The sequence below is a fragment of the Somniosus microcephalus genome, chromosome 7 (genome assembly GCF_052327205.1).
Source record: "Somniosus microcephalus isolate GS21.2 chromosome 7, FLI_Smic_1.0, whole genome shotgun sequence".
In the NCBI taxonomy this organism is placed as follows: domain Eukaryota; kingdom Metazoa; phylum Chordata; class Chondrichthyes; order Squaliformes; family Somniosidae; genus Somniosus; species Somniosus microcephalus.
In genome coordinates this window covers 6,532,563-6,557,233 of record NC_140993.1, presented here as the reverse complement: position 1 = coordinate 6,557,233, position 24,671 = coordinate 6,532,563, and the positions used below count along the sequence as shown (strand labels likewise).

Here is a 24,671-nt window from a genome sequence, read left to right as displayed (position 1 = left end):
GGGGGGGGGGGAGGAGGTCCTGAGGGGGGGGGGGGGGGGAGGAGGTCCTGAGGGGGGGGGGGGGGAGGAGGTCCTGAGGGGGGGGGGGGGGGAGGTCCTGAGGGGGGGGGGGGGGGAGGAGGTCCTGAGGGGGGAGGAGGGGGAAGAGGGGGAAGAGGGGGGAGGAGGGGGAAGAGGGAGGTCCTGAGGGGGGAAGAGGGAGGTCCTGAGGGGGGAGGAGGGGGAAGAGGGAGGTCCTGAGGGGGGAGGAGGGGAAGAGGGAGGTCCTGACGGGGGAGTCTGTCTGGAGCGGGCGATCCTCCGGCAGGGCCTCGGGCGGGCGCGGATCCCAAAGGCCGGGCCGCTAACCGGAAGTCCCGCTACTTTACTGGGGGACTTGGCCGCCCGCGGGGGATGCTGGGAGTAGCGGCCGCCATTGCCAGCGCAGCCTGGCCCGGGGCTCTGCGGGCAGCCCGGAGTCTCCATCCCCCGGGGCTCTGCGGGCGGCCCGGAGTCTCCATCCCCCCGGGCTCTGCGGGCGGCCCGGAGTCTCCATCCCCCGGGGCTCTGCGGGCGGCCCGGAGTCTCCATCCCCCGGGGCTCTGCGGGCGGCCCGGAGTCTCCATCCCCCGGGGCTCTGCGGGCGGCCCGGAGTCTCCATCCCCCGGGGCTCTGCGGGCGGCCCGGAGTCTCCATCCCCCGGGGCTCTGCGGGCGGCCCGGAGTCTCCATCCCCCGGGGCTCTGCGGGCGGCCCGGAGTCTCCATCCCCCGGGGCTCTGCGGGCGGCCCGGAGTCTTCATCCCCCGGCCGCTGCAGTCGTTCCCGCTCCGAGTGTTCACACCGCCCGCTGGGCAGTGCGCATGCGCGACTCCCTCCGCACCCAACTACACCTCCCGGCAGACAATGCGCAAGGCCTCCGCTCGGCGTCAGGACAGGTGACGAGCGCTGGGGTGGGTGACGTTAGCGGGACCGCGGACTCTGGACGGAAGATTCGGTGACGTAGCACGCTGGATGACGCGGCGGGCCTTGCGCGCTGTGGGTGAGGCCGAGCCTGATGCCTGGGCCCGGGCGAGTGGGGCAACCATGGAGCCGCTGTAAGTACCGCAGTCGTCGATCTCCGGGAGTGGGAGTGAGGCCTGTCCCGGGGTGGGTCCCTCGGGCCGGGGGGGATAAACCCTAGATTCCTGCCCCCTGCTCTGGGCTGGAGACCCGGAGCTGGCCCCCCGGGACCGCGGCAGCCGCTGTGGGAGAGCGGGCGGGCTTTGCCCAGCACCGCTCGGGGTCTCGGCCAACATTCCTCCCTCAACCCACACCGACGGGCCAGATGAGCCGCGATTATCTCACTGCTGCTCCTGGGATCTTGCTGTGTGCACATTGGTCACAGCCTGTGAGAAATACTCATTCTGAGGATGTGGGCGTTGCTGGCAGGGCCGGATTTTTATTACCCATCCGCGGTCACCCTGGAGCAGGTGGTGGTGGTGAGCCCCGCAGTCCGTGTGGTGAAGGTGCTCCCATAGTGCTGCTGGGGAGGGAGTTCCAGGATTTTGACCGGTGGGCGAGGGAGTGAAAGGGAATTGGATAAATACCTAAAGGAGGAAAATTTGCAGGGCTACTGGGAAAGTGTGGGGGAGTGGGACTTGCTGAAGTGCTCTTGCAGAGAGCCAGCACGTAGAAACAAAGAAGATAGGAGCAGGAGTAGGCCATTCTGCTCCTCGAGCCTGCTTCGCCATTCAGTGAGATCATGGCTGATCATCCAAACTCAGTACCCTGTCCCTGCTTTCTCCCCATATCCCTTGATCCCTTTAGTCTAAACTCCAGCGAGTATAAGCCCAATCGACCCAATCTCTCCTCATACGTCATTTTTGCCATCCCAGGTATCAGCCTGGTGAATCTTCGCTGAACTCCTTCCATGGCAAGAACATCCTTCCTCAGATAAGGCGACCAAAACTGCACACAATACTGAAGATGTCGCCGTTTATGCGCCACACGAACCTCCTCCCGCCCCTCTTCATCTAACTCCATCAGTATATCCTTCTTCATAAGAACATAAGAAGTAGGAGCAGGAGTAGGCCATATGGCCCTTGGGCCTGCTCCGCCATTCAATAGGATCATGGCTGATCCGAATCTAGACTCACGTCCACTTCACTGCCCTCTCCCCGTAACCCCTAATTCCCTTATCAGCTAGGAAACTGTATCTCCATTTTAAATTTATTTAATGTTGCAGCTTCCGCAGCTCTCTGGGGTAGCAAATTCCATAGATTTACTACCCTCTGAGTCAAGAAGTTTTTCTTCATCTCAGTTTTGAAAGGGCAGCCCCTTATTCTTAGATTATGCCCCCTAGTTCTAGTCTCACCCATCAGTGGAAACATCCTCACCGCATCCACCCGATCAAGCCCCCTCACAATCTTATATGTTTCGATAAGATCACCTCTCATTCTTCTGAACTCCAATGAGTAGAGTCCCAACCTACTCAACCTTTCCCCATGCGTCAACCCCCTCATCTCTGGAATCAACCGAGTGAACCTTCTCTGAACCGCCTCGAGAGCAAGTATATCTTTCCTTAAATATGGAAACCAAAACTGCACGCAGTATTCCAGGTGTGGCCTCACCAATACCCTGTATAACTGCAGCAAGACTTCCCTGTTTTTATACTCCATCCCACTCGCAATAAAAGCCAAGATTCCATTGGCCTTCCATTGGCTGTACCTGCATACTAACTTTTTGTGTTTCATGCACCAAGACCCCCAGATCCCTTTGTACTGTAGCACTTTGCAGTTTCTCTCCATTTAGCTAATAACTTGCTCTTTGATTTTTTCTGCCAAAGTGCATAACCTCACACTTTCCAACATTATATTGCATCTGCCAAATCTCTGCCCACTCACTTAGCCTGTCTATGTCCTTTTGCAGGTTTTTTATGTCCTCCTCACTCACTGCTTTCCTTCCCATCTTTGTATTGTCGGCAAACTTGGATATGTTGCACTCGGTCCCTTCCTCCAAATCGTTAATATAGATTGTAAAGAGTTGGGGTCCCAGCACTGACCCCTGCGGAACACCACTAGTTACTGCCTCGTGTGCTTATCTAGCATCCCCTTAATTGCATCTATGGTATTTGCCTCAACGACTCCTTGTGGTAATGTGTTCCACTTTATTGCCACTCTTGGGGTAAAGATTTTTGTGCTGAATTCTGTATTGGATTTATTAGTGACTGCCTTGCATTTATGATGTCTAGTTTTGGACTCCCCCATAAGTGGAAACATTTTCTCCATGTCTACCCAATCAAACCCTTCCATTATCTTCACAACCTATCGGGTCACTCTTCAGCCTTCTCTTTTCTGCTGTTCAGCCTTTCCTGATGAATCCACTCAGTTCTGGTATCATCCTTGAGAATATTTTTTGCACCTTTGCCAATGCCTCGATATCCTTTTTCTAATATGGAGACCAGACCTGCGCACAGTACTTCAGAATTGTAGTCTAACCAAGGTTCCATACAAGTTTAAAATAACTTCTCTACTTTTCAATTCTATCCCTCGAGAAATACATAGCATCTGCCATGTATTTGCCCACTCACTCAACTTGTCTAAATCGCCTTGAAGCCTCTTTGCATCCTCCTCACAACTCACAGTCCCACCTAGTTTTGTGTCGTCAGCAAACTTGGAAATATTACATTTGGCTCCCTCATCCAAATCATTGATATATATTGTGAATAGCTGGGGCCCAAGCACTGAACCCTGCGGTACCCCACTAGTCACCGCCTGCCACCCCGAAAAAGACCCATTTATTCCTACTCTCTGTTTCCTGTCTGCTAACCAATTTTCAATCCATGCCAGTATATTACCCCCAATCCCATGTGCTTTAATTTTGCACACTAACCTCTTATGTGGGACTTTATCAAAGGCCTTCTGAAAATCCAAATACACCACAACCACTGATTATCCTTTATCTAGTCTACCAGTTACATTCTCAAAAAACTCCAGTAGGTTTGTCAAACACGATTTCCCTTTCATAAATCAATGTTGATGTTGTCTAATCCCGTTGATATTTTTTAAGTGTCCTGTTATCACATCCTTTATAATATAGACTCTTAGCATTTTCCCTACTACTGATGTTAGGCTAACTGGTCTGTAGTTCCTGGTTTTCTCTCCCTCCTTTTTTAAATAGTGGGGTTACATTTGCCACCCTCCAATCTGCAAGAACTGTTCCATAATCTATAGAATTTTGGAAGATGATAACCAATGCATCCACTATTTCCATGGCTACCTCTTTTCGTACTCTGTGATGCCGATTATCAGGCCCTGGGGATTTATCGGCTTTCAATCCCATTAATTTCTCCAGCACTTTTTTTACTAATGCTAATTTCCTTTAATTCCTCCTTCTCACTAGACCCTTGGTTCCCTAGCATTTCTGGGAAGTTATTTGTGTCCTCTCCTGTGAAGACAGAACCAAAGTATTTGTTTAATTGCTCTGCCATTTCCTTGTTCCCCATTATAAATTCTCCTGTTTCTGACTATAAGGGACCTACATTTGTCTTCACTAATCTTTTTCTTTTTACATACTTGTAGAAGCTTTTACAATCCACTTTTATGTTCCTTGCAAGTTGACTCTCATATTTTTCCCCTCTTAAATCAATCTCTTGGTCCTTTTTTTGCTGAACTCTAAACTGCCCCCAATCCTCAGGCTTGCTACTTTTACTGGCAACTTTATATAACTCCTCTTTGGATCTAATACTATCCTTAATTTCTTTTGTTAGCCATGGTTGGGCTGCTTTTCCTTTGGTGTTTTTGTGCCAGAAAGGAATGTATAACTGTTGCAATTCATGCATTCATTCCTTAATTGTTAGCCATTGCCTATCCACCGTCGAGCCTTTTAATGAAGCTCCCCAATCGATCATAGCCAACTCACTCCTCATACCTTTGTTTAGATTTAGGACCCTAGTTTTGGATTGGACGACTTCACTTTCCATCTTAATGAAGAATTCTATCATATTATGGTCACTTCCCAAAAGGACCCTGCACAACAAGATTATTAATTAACCCCTTCTCATTGCACAATACCCAATCTCGGGTAGCCTGTTCTCTAGTTGGCTCCTCAACGCACTGGTCTAAAAAACCATCTCGCACACACTCCAGGAATTCATCCTCCACAGTATTATTGCTAATATGGTTTGGCCAGTCTATATGTAGATTAAAGTCACCCATGATTGCTGTAGTACCCTTGTTACATGCATCTCTAATTTCCTGTTTGATGCCATCCCCTACATTACCACTACTGTTTGGAGGCCTATAGACAACTCCCACCAATGTTTTCTGCCCCTTGGTGCTTCTTAACTCCACCCAGATTGATTCGAGATATTGGCTCAGAAAATCAAGATGCTTTCTCACTATTGCTCTGATTTCATCCTTTACTAACAACGCCACTCCACCTCCTTTTCCTTTTTGCCTGTCCTTCCTAAACAAACATCGAATATCCTTGGATATTCAGCTCCCTGCCTTGGTCACCTTGCAGCCATGTCTCTAATTGCAATTACATCGTATCCGTTTACATCTATTTGCGCTGTTAATTCGTCTACCTTATTACGAATGCTTCGTGCATTCAGATACATTGCCTTTAGATTTGTCTTTTTAACATTTTTAGACATCTTAACATTTTTTTGTACTATGGCCCTATTTGTCTTATTACCATTATTTCTTACCCGGAACCCTATTTGTTAGTGCACTCTTTTGATTGTACGCTCTGACCCTTCCTGACACAATCTGGTTATCCTTACCCCAATCACTTTCCTGCACTGCTTCCTTGTCTTTTCTCTTTAGCATTCTAGATTTCTCTCCATCGGGACCCCCCCCCTTATTTAGTTTAAAGCCCTATCTACCTCCCTAGTTATTCGATTTGCTAGAACTCTGGTCCCAGCATGGTTCAGGTGTAGTCCGTCCCAGCAGAACAGCTCTCTCTTTCCCCAGTACTGGTGCCAGTGTCCCACGAATCAAAACCCACTTCTCCCACACCAATCTTTGAGCCACACATTCATCTCCCTGATCCTATTGACCCTGTGCCAATTTGCTTGTGGCTCCGATAATAATCCAGAGATTATGACCTTTGTGGTTCTGCTTTGTAATTTAGTCCCTAGCTGCTCAAACTCTCTCAGCAGAACCTCTTTCTTTGTGCTACCTATGTCGTTGGTACCTACGTGGACCACGACAACTGCATCCTCCCCCTCCTTCTCCAGCCCGGAGGAGATGTCCTTTACCCTGGCACCGGATAGGCAACATAGCCTTCGGGACTCGCGCTCCTGGCTGCAGAGAACAGTCTCCCCTTGAAAACATTGAGTGTCTCCGCTTCCACCACGTCCGTCGGCAGCGAGTTCCAGGTCCTCACCACTCGCTGCGTAAAAAAGTTTTTCCTCACATCCCCCCTGTATCTCTTGCCCAAAACCTTAAATCTGTGTCCCCTAGTCCTTGTACCATCAACTAGTGGGAACAGCCTTTCCCCGTCTAGCCTATCCAAACCCGTCATAATCTTGTACACCTCGATCAAATCACCCCTCAACCTCCTTTGCTCTAATGAAAACAAATCCAGCTTCTCCAACCTGTCCTTGTAGCTAAGATCCCCCATCCCCGGAACCAGTCTGGTAAATCTCCTCTGCACCCTCTCAAGGGCCTTCACATCCTTCCTAAAGTGTGGTGACCAGAACTGGACACAATACTCCAGTTGTGGCCTAACCAGCGTTCTATAAAGGTTCAGCATAACTTCTCCACTTTTGTACTCAATACCTCTATTTATGAAGCCCAAGATCCCATATGCTTTGTTAACCACTCTATATGTCCCACCACCTTCAGGGACCTGTGCACATTAACTCCCAGGTCCCTCTGTCCCTGCACACTCTTTAAAACTGTGCCATTAAGTGTATATTGCCTCTCCCTGTTCCATCTGCCAAAATGCATCACCTCACACTTCTCTGTATTAAATTCCATCTGCCACTTGTCTGCCCATTCTGCTAGCCTTTCTATGTCCTGTTGCAGTCGATTGGTATCATCCTCACTATTTGCCACACCCTCATTCTGTATTCCTATATCCAGTTCAGATATACATATATATATAAAAAATAGTGGCCCCAGCACTGACCCTTGGGGAACACCACTGTCTACCATCCTCCAGTCTGAAAAACAGCCATTTACCACAACTCGCTGTTTTCTGTCCTTAAGCCAATTCCTTATCCAAGCTGCCACTGACCCACCTATTCCATGAGTCTCAATTTTGTTAACCAGCCTTCTATGTGGTACTTTGTCAAACGCCTTCCGAAAATCCATGTAGACAGCATCCATTGCATTCCCTTCATCAATCCTCTGTTACTTCATCAAAAAATTCAATTAGATTAGTCAAACACGATCTGCCTTTTACAAATCCGTGTTGGCTCTCCTTAATTAGCTTAATCCTCTCCAAGTGCCCGTTAATGTTTTCCTTGATTATTGTTTCTAAAACTTGTTAAACTGACCGGCCTGTAGTTACTAGGTTTGTCCTTACACACTTTCTTCAACAATGGTGTCACATTTGCCACTTTCCAAACCTCAGGCACCTCCCCCGCATCCAGGGAAGATTGGAAAATTACGGCAAGCCCTTCCGCTATCTCCTCCCCCAATTCCCTTAGCAACCTGGGATGCAAGCCATCTGGACCAGGCGACTTGTCCACTCTAAGCATACCCAGCCTTTCCAGTACATCGTGTCTATCAATTTTCACCCCTTCCATTGCTTCTACCTTTTCCACTTCCACCGATATTTTGTCAGCATCCACCTCCTTAGTAAACACCAATACAAAGTACTCATTGAGTATTCTAGCCTTGCCCTGTGCCTCTAAGCATATATCACCTTCTTTGTCCCTAATAGGCCCCACCCCGCCTCTTACTACCCGCTTATTGTTTACATGCCGGTAGAAGATTTTTGGGTTCCCTTTTATGTTAACCGCCATTCTACTCTCATATTCTCTCTTTGCCAATCTTATTTTCATCTTCACATCCCCTCTCAACTTATTGTATTTGGTCTGGTTCTCCCTGGAAGAATTCACCTGACATGCATCAACACCCTCTTTTTTTGCTTCATCATCTTCTCTATCTCCCTCATCATCCAAGGAGCCCTTGCTTTGGTTCCCTTACCCTTCCCTCTTGTTGGAATGTACCTAGCCTGTACTTGGAACATCTCCTCCTTAAAGATCACCCATTGTTCCATTACAGTTTTTCCTGTCAGTCTTTGGTTCCATTTTACCCTGGCTAGATCCTTTCGCATCCCATTGAAGTTAGCCCTATTCCAGTTTAGAAGTTCCTTGCTCCACTCCATTGCTAATCTAAATCTTATGATACGATGATCACTCGTACCCAAGTGTTCTCCCACAGACACTTGGTCGACCTGGCCCACCTCATTCCCCAGCACCAGATCCAGCAATGCCTCCTTCCTAGTTGGGCCAAGAACATACTAGTCAAGGAAATTCTCCTGAACACATTTCAGAAATTCCTCCCCCTCCTTTCCCTTGACCCTAGCATTATCCCAATCGATATTTGGGTAATTAAAGTCCCCCAATATCACCACTCTATAGCTCTTGCATATCTCTGTGAGTTCCCTGCAGATTTGCTCCTCTACCTCCCCCTCACTATTTGGAGACCTATAGAATACCCCCAATAGTGTGATCAGACCCTTTTTGCTCCTCAACTCTAACCAAATGGATTCTGTCCTTGTCCCCTCAAGAACATCCTCCCTTTCCAACACTACAATGTCGTCCTTAATCAGCACTGCCACCCCACCTCCCTTTTTTCCTTCCCTATCTTTTCTGAACACCTTGTACCCTTCAATATTAAGTGCCCAGTCCTCACCGTTTTTAAGCCACGTTTCCGTTATTGCCACAGCATATTGCCACATGGCTAATTGTGCTTGTAGCTCACCAACCTTATTCACCACACTTTGTGCATTTACATACATGCGTTCTAAACCCATTTTTGAGTTTTTCTTAATCTGCTCCTATTTAATATGGTACCACTACTGCCTCGAGTACTATCCAACACAGTCACTCTTTTATGCATCTTATTTCTCTTTTCTACTCCTATATGCTGGTGCCCACTCCCCTGCCAAGCTAGTTTAAACCCTCCCCAACAGCACTAACAAACCTCCCCGCAAGAATATTGGTCTCGGCTCTGTTGAGGTGTAACCCGTCTGGCTTGTACAGGTCCCACCTTCCCCAGAAACGGTCCCAATGCCTCAGGAATCTAATGCCCTCCCTCCTGCACCATCTCTCCAGCTACGCATTCATCTGTTCTTTCCTCCTATTCCTGTACTCACTAGCATGTGGCACCGGGAGTAATCTGGAGATTACTACCTTTGAGGTCCTGCATTTTAATCTTTCTCCGAGCTCCCTAAACTCTGCCTGCAGGACCTCATCCCTCTTTCTGCATATGTCATCTCAGGAATTAACCTAGTGAACCTTCTCTGAACTGCAAGTATATCAATCCTTAAATAAGGAGACCAAAACTGTACGCAGTACTCCAGGTGTGGTCTCACCAACGCCCTGTACAGTTGTAGCAGGACTTCCCTACTTTTATACTCCATCCCCCTTGAAATAAAGGCCAACACTCCATTTGCCTTCCTAATTACTTGCTGTACCTGCAGGTTAACATTGTGAGATTCATGTACAAGGACCCCCAGATCCCTCTGTACCGCAGCATTTTGTAATCTCCCTCCATTTAAATAATAATTTGCTTTTTTATTTTTCCTACCAAGGTGGATAACCTCACATTTTCCCACATTATACTCCATCTTCCAAATTCTCACCCACTCACTTAACCTGTCTATATCCCTTTGCAGACTCTGTGTCCTCCTCACAACTTGCTAACCCACCTATCTTTGTATCATCAGCAAATTTGGCTACAATACACTCGCTTCCTTCATCCAAGTCATTAATGTGGATTGTAAATAGTTGAGGCCCCAGCACTGATCCCTGTGGCACCCCACTAGTTACCGTTTGCCAACCTGAAAATGACCCATTTATCCCGACTCTCTGTTTTCTGTTAGTTAACCAATCCTCTATCCATGCTAATATATTACCTCCAACCCCATGAGCTCTTAACTTGTGCAGTAACCTTTTATGTGGCACCTTATCGAATGCCTTCTGGAAATCCAAATACACGACATCTCCTGGTTCCCCTTTATCCACCCTGCTTGTTAAATCCTCAAAAAATCTCTAGCAAATTTGTCAAACATGATTTCCTGTTCATAAAACCATGCTGACTCTGACTGCTTTATGATTTTCTAAATGTCCTCCTATTACTTCTATGCTGTACCCATTCTTCTATGATTAAGGTGGTGGATGGGGCGCCGACCAAGCGGGCTGCTTTGTCCTGGATGGTGTCGAGCTTCTTGAGTGTTGTTGGAGCTGCACTCATCCAGGCAAGTGGAGAGTATTCCATCACACTCCTGACTTGTGCCTTGTAGATGGTGGAAAGGCTTTGGGGAGTCAGGAGGTGAGTCACTCGCCACCGAATACCCAGCCTGCGACCTGCTCTTGTTGCCACAGTATTTATGTGGCTGGTCCAGTTGAGTTTCTGGCCAATGGTGACCCCCAGCATGTTGATGGTGGGGGATTCGGCGATGGTAATGTTGTTGAATGTCATGGGGTGGTGATTAGACTCTCTCTTGTTGGAGATGGTTATTGCCTGGCACTTGTGTGACGCGAATGTTACTTGCCACTTATCACCCCAAGCCTGAATGTTGTCCGTCTTGCTGCATGCGGGCACGGACTGCTTCATTATCTGAGGAGTTGCGAATGGCGCTGAACACCGTGCAGTCATCAAGTTTGCTGCCATTACGATGGTGACTTCACTTCAGAAGCGGTTCATTAGCTGTGAAGTGCTTTGAGATGTGCTGTGGAGTGAAAGGTGCTATATAAATGCAAGTCCTTTTTTTTCCTCTCTGCTTTGAACCAGCCAGGCTAAGAAATCATTACAAAAACAACTATTGGGACCAAGCGAATTAAAGTAACTGATTATTTCTGCCGCTAACTCGGTTCTGGCCAGTGACCTTTCCCCCACAATACTCACCTTTGCACAGTGTCGTCTTCAGTTGAACTGGGATTAGTGAGCGGAGGATAATTGGATCAGCGCATGCAGATGTAAATCCATACCCTTTCTAAAATCGTACATTCCATACCTAATATTTATTAATGGCCCAGAAATTGGTGTCGGGGGCTTCCCGCGGGTGCAAGCCCCCGACCTACACTTACCTAGCGCGCCGACATTTGAAGCCTGGCCCTGCGTGCATTTCCTGTCAGTGGCCCGGTTCAGCTCCCGGCGCGCTGTGCTTGCGTGATCCAGCGGCGTAGTTAGTTCAATGAGCCGGCTGGGATCACGTGAGCACTGGGCAACCAATCGGAGGTTGCAGAAGTTCATGAGTTTGATAGTAAGAACTGTCAAACTCATGAAAACTCCGGGTGCCCAAAACAGTACTTAAACTTCAAATAAAACTTAAAAAAACATCCCACTAATTAAATGAACTATTAATAACTGTAAAAAACTAATTTAAACAATTATTCAAATTTTTGAAAAATAATTTTTTAACAAATCGGGTCTAAAAATACACTTACCTTACTGTAAAGTCTTTAAAAATAATAAACCTGTGGAAAAAAAATTCTAACATTAATTATTAGACCACTTACCTTTTAAAACTAAGTCCTTACGTCTGCTGTTTTCATTCGTAAAAAGTTGAGGCCTTCACGCACGGGCAATCCTTTAAAAAAAAGGAATTTCAGCGCGCACGCACAGACTCCTGCACACGCAGACTCCTGCACACACGCAGACTCCTGCACACGCGCAGACTCCTGCACACGCGCAGACTCCTGCACACACGCAGACTCCTGCACACACGCAGACTCCTGCACACACGCAGACTCCTGCACACGCAGACTCCTGCACACGCAGACTCCTGCACACACGCAGACTCCTGCACACACGCAGACTCCTGCACACGCAGACTCCTGCACACGCAGACTCCTGCACACGCAGACTCCTGCACACACGCAGACTCCTGCACACACGCAGACTCCTGCGCACGCAGACTCCTGCGCACACGCAGACTCCTGCACACGCAGACTCCTGCGCACACGCAGACTCCTGCACACGCAGACTCCTGCACACGTAGACTCCTGCGCACACGCAGACTCCTGCACACGCAGACTCCTGCACACGTAGACTCCTGCACACACGCAGACTCCTGCGCACACGCAGACTCCTGCACACACGCAGACTCCTGCACACGCAGACTCCTGCACACACGCAGACTCCTGCACACACGCAGACTCCTGCACACGCAGACTCCTGCACACGCAGACTCCTGCACACACGCAGACTCCTGCGCACGCAGACTCCTGCGCACGCAGACTCCTGCGCACACGCAGACTCCTGCGCACACGCAGACTCCTGCACACGCAGACTCCCGCGCACACGCAGACTCCCGCGCACACGCAGACTCCCGCGCACACGCAGACTCCCGCGCACACGCAGACTCCCGCACACGCAGACTCCCGCACACGCAGACTCCCGCACACGCAGACTCCCGCACACGCAGACTCCCGCACACACGCAGACTCCCGCACACACGCAGACTCCCGCACACGCAGACTCCCGCGCGCACGCAGACTCCCGCGCGCACGCAGACTCCCGCGCGCACGCAGACTCCCGCGCGCACGCAGACTCCCGCGCGCACGCAGACTCCCGCGCGCACGCAGACTCCCGCGCGCACGCAGACTCCCGCGCGCACGCAGACTCCCGCGCGCACGCAGACTCCCGCGCGCACGCAGACTCCCGCGCGCACGCAGACTCCCGCGCGCACGCAGACTCCCGCGCGCACGCAGACTCCCGCGCGCACGCAGACTCCCGCGCGCACGCAGACTCCCGCGCGCACGCAGACTCCCGCGCACACGCGTTCCACCTCTGAACCCCTTGGTTCAGAGGAAAGGAAATGCCGGTTTTCCGCGCATGCGCTGTGCATGCTGAAAACCGGCACTTCCATCGGGCCCACGCGTGAGTACCCCTGAATTACTGGGCCAATACTTAGTTTTTAAATCAATTCTTACATTACATTCTTTCTTTCTGACTGCACTTCACAATTACAATTGGCCCAGTTAAACTCCTCCATTGCAGCATTAAATTGATTCTTAAAATATTCCAAACTAACCTTTCTGTCCCATTGATCTCTCTATAAGGTCATCTCTCAGACGCCAGGTTGACTAGCCCGTCTCTCTCCAGAACTCTGACCCTGGGGATCAGACTCATGCGCTATAAAGTTTCTTGGTGACCAAAACAACTAAAGGTCATTTGTTGTACGTGAATGAGAAAGGCGCTATATAAATTGAAGTTCTTGCTCAAAACTCCAGTAAGATTCTAGAATCTATTATTAAGGATGTGGTGACGGGGCACTTGAAAAATCACGATGATTAGTCAGAGTTAGCACGGTTTTATGAAGGGGAATATGTGTTTGACAAATCTATTGGAGTTTTTTGAGTTTGTAACTAGCAGGGTAAATAAGGGGGATTTTCAGAAGGCCTTCGACAAGGTGCCACATAAGAGGTTGTTTCACAAAATTAGGGCTCATGGGGTTGGGGGTAATATAGTAGCATGGATTGAGGATTGGTTAACGGACAGAGAATAGGGATAAACGGGTCATTTTCAGGATGGCAGGCTGTAACTAGTGGGGTGCCACAAGGATCAGTGCTGGGGCCTCAGCTATTCACAATCTTCATCAATGATTTCAATGGGGGGACTGAGTGTAATGTATCCAAGTTTGCTGACGATACAAAGCTAGGTGGAAAATTAAGCTGCAAGGAGGACACACAGAGCCTGCAAAGGGATTTGGACAGGTTAAACGAATCATAGAATGGTAACAGCACGGAAGAAGGCCATTCGGCCTGTCAAGCCCGTGCCGGCTCTCTGCAAGAGCACCTCGGCTAGTCCCACTCCCCCGCCCTTTCCCCATGGCCCTGCAAATTTCTCATGTCTCCGGATCATTAATCCAGGCCTCTGGATTACTAGTCCAGTAACATAACCGCTATGCTACCATACCCCTTAGTTGAGGTCAAAGATCAGCTAGAGCCGGCTCGAGGGGCCGGGTGACCAACTCCTGCTAATTCTTGTGTTCTTAAGCCTAGCTGGACTTCAGTAGACGGGGAGGGAGGGGTTTCTGTCAGTCCGAGAATCATCGAATGTTCCAGCACTGAAATCAGTCTTTCATCCCAACAACTCTGCTAATATTCCTCTCCACAGATCCCACCTGGTCAAATCCCACCGTCCTCCTCATTCCCCGAACCCTTTAATATCCCACCCTGTCCAATCCCACTCTCCTGCTCACTCCCCGAACCCTTTAATATCCCACCCTGTCCAATCCCACTCTCCTGCTCACTCCCCGAACCCTTTAATATCCCACCCTGTCCAATCCCACTCTCCTGCTCACTCCCCGAACCCTTTAATATCCCACCCTGTCCAATCCCACTCTCCTGCTCACTCCCCGAACCCTTTAATATCCCACCCAGTCTAATCCCACTCTCCTGCTCACTCCCCGAACCCTTTAATATCCCACCCTGTCCAATCCCACTCTCCTGCTCACTCCCCGAACCCTTTAATATCCCACCCTGTCCAATCCCACTCTCCTGCTCACTCCCCGAACCCTTTAATATCCCACCCTGTCTAATCCCACTCTCCTGCTCACTCCCCACACCCTTTAATATCCCACCCTGTCCAATCCCACTCTCCTGCTCACTCGCCGAACCCTTTAATATCCCACCCTGTCCAATCCCACTCTCCTGCTCACTCCCCGAACCCTTTAATATCCCACCCTGTCTAATCCCACTCTCCTGCTCACTCCCCGAACCCTTTAATATCCCACCCTGTCTAATCCCACTCTCCTGCTCACTCCCCGAACCCTTTAATATCCCACCCTGTCTAATCCCACTCCTGCTCACTCCCCGCACCCTCTAATATCCCATCCTCTCTAATCCCAGGAATACAGCGGCGATTCCTCTGAGAATCTCGCAATCTGCGCAGTCACTTAGGATATTCGAGTCAAGCACACAGTGTGGAGCTGGACTCCGGTGTAGGCCCAGCCTGGGTAAGGGGTGGCAGGTTCCCTTCCCTGAAGGACATTAGTGACCCAGTTGGGTTTTTACGACAATCTGGCAGCTTTCATGGTGATTTTTCTGCCAGCCCACAAATGACCAGATTTAATCAATTCAGTTTCACAATGTGCCCTGGTGGGAATTGAACGCGGGACCCCTGGGTTTCTAGTCCAGTCCCAGATCCACTACACTGCATAAATAAAATTGATTCCCCCCTCTATGTTACTGGGGCGAGGTTCTATAGGTGATGAATGCAATCCACTCTCACGCAAGTGACCGTATTTCTTGAGTGAGTGTTGGTGTGCTATTGGACCATGATCTCACAGACACCTTGTAATCTCACATCCACACGTGTGGGCTTTTACGGTAGAGTGGGACTCCTGTGATACTGATCAGGAGCAGGAAGAACGCACAAATCGCTGGATGAACAAAGGCTAAGGTCCATCGAGTTCACCCTCTACCATCCTGGTAGTCACGTGATCCGGCGATAATGGAGTTGTTGACCAATCAGTGAGCCTCCAACAGACCCAGACATGAGGCGAGGAAAACCCCCAGGGGTGGCGAGCTTTGGGAACCAGAGATCCAAAGTCACCTGTTCCTCCCGAGCACGCGACACTCGCGTCACGTCACCAATTACTCAGATACTGTGTCTCAAAGTAGTATTTTCTAAATGAAATCTATTTAATTTGAATGAATCAGTGCTATCTGCTGCCACCATCTCCCGAGGGAGCCTGTTCCATAGACTGACCACTCGCTCACTGAAATATTGTTTCCACAGATGAGTTATGAATTTCCCCCCTTCAAGCGCAGGCCGTGTCCTCTGGTCCGACTGTCCTGGCCAAGGAGAAGCAACTCGTCACGGTCGACATTATCTGGTCCCTTTAGAATCCTAAAAACAGCAATCTTATCTCTTCTCAACCTTCACTTTCCCAGTGAGAACATGCCCAATTGACACAATCACATCATAGAAGATAGGAGCAGTAGGCCATTCGGCCCCTCGAGCCTGTTCCGCCATTCAATGAGATCATGGCTGATCATCCAAATTCAGTACCCTGTCCCTGCCTTCTCCCCATATCCCTTGATCCCTTTAGCTTTAAGAAATATATCTAACTCCTTCTTGAATATATTTAATGAGTGGGCCTCAACTGCCTTCTGTGGTAGAGAATCCCACAGGTTCACCACTCTCTGGGTGAAGAAATTCCTCCTCATCTCAGTCCTAAATGGCTTACCCCTTATCCTTAGACTGTGACCCCTGGTTCTGGACTCCCCCGCCATCGGGAACATCCTTCCTGCATCCAGTCTGTCCAGTCCTGTTAGAATTTTATAAGTTTCAATGAGATCCCCTCTCAATCTTCTAAACGCTAGCGAATATAAACCTAATCGACCCAATCTCTCTTCATACGTCATTCCTGCCATCCCAGGTATCAGTCTGGTGAATCTTCGCTGCACTCCCTCCATGGCAAGAACATCCTTCCTCCGATAAGGCGACCAAAACTGCACACAATACTCAAGGTGTGGTCTCACCAAGGCCCTGTACAACTGCAGCAAGACATCCTTGCTCCTGTACTCCAGCTGTTCACAATATATATTAATGATCTAGACGAGGGAACTAGATGTAATATCTCCAAGTTTACAGACGACACAAAGCTGGGTGGGCGTGTGTGCTGTGAGGAGGATGCAGAGAAACTCCAGGATCATTTGGACAGGTTGGGTGATTGGGCAGAAGCATGGCAGATGCAATATAACGTGGATAAATGCGAGGTTATCCACTTTGGTGTCAAAAACAGGAAGGCAGATTACTATCTGAATGGCAATAGATTGGGAGAAGGGGAAGTGCAACGAGACCTGGGTGTCCTTGTGCACCAGTCGCTGAAGGTAAGCATGCAGGTGCAGCAGGCGGTTAAGAAGGCAAATGGTATGTTGGCCTTCGTAGTGAGAGGGTTTGAGTACAGGAACAAGGATGTCTTGCTGCAGTTGTACAGGGCCTTGGTGAGACCACATCTTGAGTATTGTGTGCGGTTTTGGTCGCCTTATCTGAGGAAGGATGTTCTTGCCATGGAGGGAGTGCAGCGAAGATTCACCAGGCTGATACCTGGGATGGCAGGAATGACGTATGAGGAGAGATTGGGTCGATTGGGCTTATACTCGTTGGAGTTTAGAAGAATGAGAGGGGATCTCATTGAAACTTATAAAATTCTGACAGGACTGGACAGACTAGATGCAGGAAGGATGTTCCCGATGGCCGGGGAGTCCAGAACCAGGGGTCACAGTCTAAGGATAAGGGGTAAGCCATTTAGGACAGAGATGAGGAGGAATTTCTTCACCCAGAGAGTGGTGAACCTGTGGAATTCTCTACCACAGAAGGCAGTTGAGGCCAATTCATTAAATATATTCAAGAAGGAGTTGGATATATTTCTTAAGGCTAAAGGGATCAAGGGATACGGGGAGAAGGCAGGGACAGGGTACTGAATTTGGATGATCAGCCATGATCGCATTGAATGACAAAGCAGGCTCGAGGGGCCGAATGGCCTACTCCTGCTCCTATCTTCTATGTTTCCATGTTTCTACTCGAATCCTCTCGCTATCATCCAATCCCTCCGTCCCCATAATCATTCTGGTTACTCTCTTCTGTCTTTCTGCAATGTCCTTTCTGTACTGTGGTGACCAGAACTGCACCCAGCATTCTAAGTGCGGTGACCGCAATGTGGCAGGAATAGCTCACAATTGCGCTCAATATTGACGGTGTAATACATCCGAACGTCTGATTTGCTTTGCTCTCTGCCACCGAGCATTGTTGTTATAGCTTCAGTTTATTGTCACTCTGGGCCCCCAGGCCTCTCTCATTTTCCACGCATATTTTCTTTCCATTTAAGTAATAGTCTCTTCCTGGATTTTTTTGTCCCCGTGTGAAGCACTTTGCATTTCTCTACTTTGAATTTTATCTGCCGCCTGTCTGCCCAATTCCCACATCTATTCAAATCCTCCTGTAGTTTATCCTGTTCAGCTTTGGAGTCTACTACTGTCATTAGCTTTGTATCATCTGCAAATTTGTAGGTGGAGTATTGTGTCCAATCCTGGGCACCACACTTTAGGAAGGATGTCAGGGCCTTGGCGAGGGTGCAGAGGAGATTTACTAGAATGGTCCCAGGGATGAGGAACTTCAGTTACATGGAGAGACTGGAGAAGCTGGGATTGTTCTCCTTAGAGCAGAGAAGGTTAAGGGGAGATTTAATAAATAGAATTGTTCAAAATTATGAAGGGAGTTTGATAGAGTAAATAAGGAGAAACTGTTTCAGTGGCTGGAGGGTTGGTAACCAGAGGACACAGATTTAAAGTAATTGGCCAGAGAACCAGAGGTTGAGATGAGAGTTATGATCTGGAATGCGCTGCCTGAAAGGGCGGTGGAAGCAGATTCAATGGTAACTTTCAAAGGGGAATTGGAGAAATACTTGAAAAGGAAAAATCTGCAGAGCTATGGGGAAAGAGCAGGAGGGAGTGGGACTAATTGGAGAGCTGGCATAAGCACGATGGGCTGAATGGCCTCCTGTGCTGTATGATTCTATGAAATTATCCATTTTGCTTGTGATTCCAAGCTCCAGATAATTTATGAAGATATTAACCAAAAGAGGTCCCAAAATAGACCCCGGTGGGATCACACTGGTAAAAATCTCAGGCTGATGACGATCCCTGTACCATCTGGGTTCTGTCCGTCAACCAATTACGTGTCGATGGTAAAATATTCCCACTTTCTTTATTTTCAGTTCCAGTCTTTCCAATGGAACTGTATCAAAGACCTTCCTGAAATCCAAGTACACCACGCCCACTGCCTTACCCCTATCAAGCTCCTCTGTCACACCCTCCGCCAGCAAGACCTCCCCTTCATGAATCCATATTGGCAATCTTTTCTGATTTTATTTCTATCCCGATGCTCCATGATCTGATCTTTAGTAAGTGTTTCCACAATGGATGTCAGACTTGCCGGTCTGTAGTTTCCTGGGTCACTTTTGCTACTGCATTTAAAAACAGAGTAACACCTGCCTTGCTCCAGTCCTCGGGGACCTTTCCAGTATTCGATGATTTCTGGCAGATTTGTGCCAGAGTTATTCCCCTGAGATTTATTCACCTTAAGTTTGCACAGCTGTTCGGCAACTGTACTGGTTGTGATGTGTATAGTGTCACAACTCACCCCTGCGACACTAGGCCCTGGTTGACTTTCCCCTCCCTGATCCAAGGCAATCGGAGATACCACAACTGTAGAGCAACGACGAAACCTCCAGTATTCAGTAAGAGCGTGCAGCAATGTTATCCTAAAGTGCTGGGTGTAGCTGTAAAATCTTGAGTTACTTTATATCTATCGGTCCTCAGCATGGGGGTGATGCTAGCCCCTCCCTGGTTTCCCTGAAAGGGTAGTGAGCCCTTTGCACTGATTATTAGTACAACCGAGTGTCCTGCTTGGCCGCTTCAGAGCACGTGCTGGGCCAACCAAGCAGTCTGCGACTGGAGTCCCATGTAGGCTCAGACTGGGTAGGGAACATAGGGGCAGGAGGAGGCTATTCAGCCCCTTGAGCCTCTTCCACCATTCAACTAGATCATGGCTGATCTGTATCAGAACTCAATCTACCCGCCTTGGTTCTGTAACCCTGAATACCCTTATCCAATAAAAATCTATCAATCTCAGTTTTGACATTTTCATTGACCGCCCCGGCCTCAACAGCTATTTGGTGGGAGGGGTGGGGGGAGTTTGATACTTCCACTACATAGAAGATAGGAGTAGGCCATTCGGCCCCTCGAGCCTGCTCCGCCATTCAATGAGATCATGGCTGATCATCCAAACTCAGTACCCTGTCCCTGCCTTCTCCCCATATCCCTTGATCCCTTTAGCCTTAAGAAATATATCCAACTCTTTTTTGAATATATTTAATGAACTGGCCTCCACCGCCCTCTGTGGCAGAGAATTCCACAGGTTCACCACTCTCTGGGTGAAGAAATTCCTCATTTCAGTCCTAAATGGCTTACCCCTTATCCTTAGACTATGACCCCTGGTTCTGGACTCCCCAGCCATCAGAAACATCCTTCCTGCATCTAGTCTGTCCAGACCTGACAGAATTTTATAGGTTTCGATGAGATCCCCTCTCAATCTTCTAAACTCCAGTGAGTATAAGCCCAATCGACACAATCTCTCCTCGTACGTCACTCCTGCCATCCCAGGTATCAGCCTGGTGAATCTTCGCTGCACTTCCTCCATGGCAAGAACGTCCTTCCTCAGGTAAGGTGACCAAAACTGCACATAATACTCAAGGTGCGGTCTCACCAAGGCCCTGTACAACTGTAGCAAGACATCCTTGTTCCTGTACTCGAACCCTTTCGCTACGAAGGCCAACATACCATTTGCCTTCTTAACCGCCTGCTGCACCTGCATGCTTACCTTCAGCGACTGGTGCACAATAACACCCAGGTCTCTTTGCACTTCCCCTTCTCTCCAATCTATTGCCATTCAAATAATAATCTGCCTTCCTGTTTTTGCCACCAAAGTGGATAACCTCACATTTATCCACATTATAGTGCATTTGCCATGCTTCTGCCCAATCACCCAACCTGTCCAAATCGTACTGGAGTTTCACGACATCCTCCTCACAGCATACCCTCCCACCCAGCTTTGTGTCGTCTGCAAATTTGGAGATATTACATCCAATTCCCTCGTCCAGATCATTAATATATATTGTGAACAGCTGGGGTCCTAGGACCGATCCTTGCGGTACCCCACTAGTCACTGCCTGCCACTCGGAAAACGACCCATTTATTCCAACTCTTTGCTTTCTGTCCGCCAACCAGTTCTCTATCCAAGTCAATACCTTGCCCCCAATCCCATGTGCCTTAATTTTGCACGCTAATCTCTTATGCGGGACCTTATCGAAAGCCTTCTGAAAGTCCAAATACACCACATCCACTGGTTCTCCCTTATCTACCCTTTGTGTGAAGAAGTGCTTTCTGACATCATCCCTGTACGGCCTGGCTCTAATTTTAAGGTTATGCCCCCCCCCCCCTGTTCTGGAGACTCCCCCACCAGAGCAATAGTTTCTCTCTCTACCCTATTGAATCCTTTAATCATCTTAAACACCTCAATTAAATCACCCCTTAATCGTCTACACTCGAGCGAATACAAGCCTAGACTATGCCACCTGGCCCATGATTTAACCTTTCAGCCCCGGTATCACTCTGGTGAATCTGCGCTGCTCCCCCTGCAAGGCCAATATATCCTTCCTCGGGTGCGGGGCCCTGAACTGAACCCAGTTACTCCAGGTGAGGTCGAACCAGAGCTCTGTATAAATGTAACAGAACTTCCACCCCTTTGTATTCCAGCCCCTGAGATAAAGCCGAACATTCTGTTCGCCTTTTAAATAATTTTTTGTATCTGTCCACCAGCTTTTAGTGATTTTTGTACTTGAACCCCTAAACCTCTGCTCATCCAACGTTCCCAGCTTCTCTCCATTTAGAAAATACTCTGATCAATCCTTCTTGGGTCCAAAGTGAACTTTCCCATATTGAACGCCATTTGCCACATTTTTGCCCACTCACTTAATCTATCAATGTCCCTTTGCAACTTTCTGATCCCATCTACACTGTTTACTGTGCCTCCTAACTTAATGTCGGCAAATTTGGATATATGGCTCTCAATTCCTTCATTCAAGTTAATAAGAAATATGGTGAAAAGCTGAGGCCCCAGTACCGATCCCTGGAGGACACCACTAGTCACATCTGCCAATTGCAGTATATACCCATTGCCCCTACTCTGCCTCCTACATCCAAACCAATAGGTTGCCTCCAATTCCATGCGCACTCATTCTTGATCACCCTGCCCGAAAGCCCTGAACTCACATCTTTCTCCATTTTCTCTCCGATCTCCCCCCTTACCAAGCTCATCTTGTCCATGAGACCCACTTCCTGCTCCCTCGACCTTATTTCCAGTAAACTGCTGACCACCCAACTTCCCTTTCTGGCTCCCATGTTAGCTGATATTGTTAACGGTTCTCTCTCCTCAGGTACTGTCCCCCTCTCCTTCAGATCTGCCGTCATCACCCCTCTTCTCCAAAAACCAAACCTTGATCCCTCCATCCTTGCGAACTACCGCCCCATCTCCAACCTCCCTTTCCTCTCTCTTGAACGTGTTGTCGACTCCCAAATCCGTGCCCATCTTTCCCGCAATACCATGTTTGAATCCCTCCAATCAGGTTTCCGCCCTTGCCACAGTACCGAAATGGCTCTCATCAAAGTCACAAATGACATCCTTTGTGACTATGACATGGGTAAATTATCCCTCCTCGTCCCTCTCGACCTGTCTGCAGCCTTTGACACGGTTGACCACACCATCCTCCTCCAATGCCTCTCCACCGTCGTCCAGCTGGGTGGGGCTGCACTCGCCTGGTTCCATTCTTATCTATCTAATCACAGCCAGAGAATCACCTGCAATGGCTTCTCTTCCCGGCCCCGCACAGTTACCTCTGGTATCCCCCAAGGATCTAGAAGATGGTAGGGTTTGCCTCTGATTTGTCACGCTGCTTGTCCGACGTCCTGTACTGAATAAGCAGAAAGTTCTTTCAAATGAATTATCAGGAAGACCGAAGCCATTCTCTTCAGTCCCTGCCACGAACTCCATTCCCTCGCCACCGACTCCATCCCTCTCCCTAACATCTGTCTGAGGCTGAACCACACTGTTCGCAACCTTGGTGTCATATTTGACTCTGAGATGAGCTTCCGACCACATATCCGCAGCATCACTAAGACCGCCTATTTCAACCTCTGGAATATCGCCCGTCTCCGCCCCGCCTCAGCTCATCCGCTGCTGAAACCCTCATCCATGCCTTTGTTACCTCTAGACTTGACTATTCCAACACACTCCTGGCCGTCCTCCCACATTCTAACCCCTGTAAACTCGAGGTCATCTAAAACTCTGCTGCCCGTGCCCTAACTGGCACCAAGTCCCGTTCACCCATCACTCCTGTGCTTACTGACCTATGTTGGCTGCCAGTTAAGCAACGCCTCGATTTAAAAATTCTCATCCTTGTTTTCAAATCCTTCCATGGCCTCGCCCCTCCCTATCTCTGTAATCTCCTCCAGCCCCTCAACCCTCCGAGATATCTGCGCTCCTCTAATTCTGGCCTCTTGAGGATCTCTGAGTTTAATCGCTCAACCATTGCTGGCCGTGCCTTCAGCTACCAAGGCCCTAAGCTCTGGAATTCCCTTCCTAAACCTCTCCGCCTCTCTTTCCTCCTTTAAGACGCTCCTTAAAACCTACTTCTTCAACTAAGCTTTTGGTCACGTCCGAATATCTCCTTATGTGGCTCGCTGTCAAATTTTGTTTTATAACGCTCCTGTGAAGCGCCTTGGGATGTTTTACTACGCTAAAGGCGCTATATAAATACAAGTTGTTGTTAACAGTCTCTTGTGTGGAAGCTTGTTGAATGCCTTCTGGAAATCCATATAAATAACATCCATAGACACTTGCTTACCTACAGTACCATGTTTGTTACCTCCTCACAGAATTCAGCTAGGTTCGTTAGACAAGACTTATCCTTTTATAAATCCATGCTAACTCTCTGACCACTCACTTTTGTCCAAATGCTCAGTCACTCTGTTTCCAATATATTCTAGTAAATAGGGCGGCAGGCTCCCTTCTCTGAAGGACATGAAAAAACCCAACTGGGTCACTAAACAATCTAGCGGGTCTCCTGGTCATTTCTTTTCTGCTAAGCACTTCTGAAGCCGTGTTCCAGTCTCTTGCTCCTCACCATTTTCCTTTTTCATTCTTTCAGTTTCCTGGTTGAGTGATCACGGGAGTTGGTGACCTGCGCCATGACTGTAATCGAAGGAGTCGGGGACGAGGTGACCGTTCTCTTCGGGCTGGTTTTCATAGCGTTGGTGCTGGTGCTGGCCTGGGCATCCACTCGCACCGTGGATCGAGGTGACCAGGCGCTGCGACCCACTGAAGATACCCCTGCACCCGCCTCAGAACAGCAGGACTCGGCCTGCTCCTCTCCCACCGAGGGCTCACCAAACCAAGGAGAAACCGCAGCCAACACAAGAGAGGCGGAATGCAAAGCGGAGAGCGAGGAGGATGAGGAGGCGGAGAGGGAGAAGCATACTGAGGAGGCGGAGGAAGAGGAACAGAATGGGGAAGCGGAGATGGAGAAGCAGAACGTGAAGGAGAGGAGGCAGGAGATAGAGAAGGGGAACGAGGTGGAGGAAGAGGTTCCAGCCGAACATGAGGGGACATCTCCCACAGACAAAGGAGTTGAGGGGCTGGTTACAGATAATGTGCCTGAATTGGACGCCTCACCGCCTGACACTGTACAGTTACGTCAGCGAGTGACCTCTGCAAGTGGCAGGGAGGATCCTGAGACTCTGTCCACTGGTGACCAGCCCACTCTCAGTAACTCTGCCGAGGACAGTTCCATGCTGCTCAGACTAAAGTTTTTGAATGACACTGAGAGATCAGTGCAGGTCAGACCTCAAGACACAATCGGACAAATAAAAAGGTAAAATCCCCACTCAACAGTGCCT

At 48.9% G+C, this 24,671-nt stretch overlaps 2 protein-coding genes across 4 annotated transcripts in view; both read left to right on the top strand.

The window, feature by feature from the left end:
• ubtfl (upstream binding transcription factor, like) overlaps window positions 1–24,671 on the top strand; it is a 205,880-nt gene that overhangs the window by 167,096 nt on the left and 14,113 nt on the right. The window lies entirely within an intron of this gene.
• On the top strand, window positions 273–24,667 carry LOC147114477 (transmembrane and ubiquitin-like domain-containing protein 1). Of its 2 annotated transcripts, none has more exons than XR_015078947.1 (2): window positions 273–1,074; window positions 18,875–19,790. XR_015078947.1 is itself a non-coding variant. In XM_085992173.1 (2 exons), exon 2 carries the CDS (start codon window positions 23,964–23,966, stop codon window positions 24,648–24,650), a length of 687 nt encoding a protein of 228 aa, XP_085848299.1. In that variant the 5' UTR covers window positions 584–1,074; window positions 23,924–23,963; the 3' UTR covers window positions 24,651–24,667. The 2 variants fall into 2 exon arrangements, 1 of the variants encoding a protein (XP_085848299.1); XM_085992173.1 differs by lacking the exon at window positions 18,875–19,790 and adding an exon at window positions 23,924–24,667 and having other exon boundaries at window positions 584–1,074.

Bases quoted from the DNA above. Each gene is read 5' to 3' on its own strand.
- LOC147114477 (XM_085992173.1), top strand. From the start codon at position 23,964: ATGACTGTAATCGAAGGAGTCGGGGACGAGGTGACCGTTCTCTTCGGG.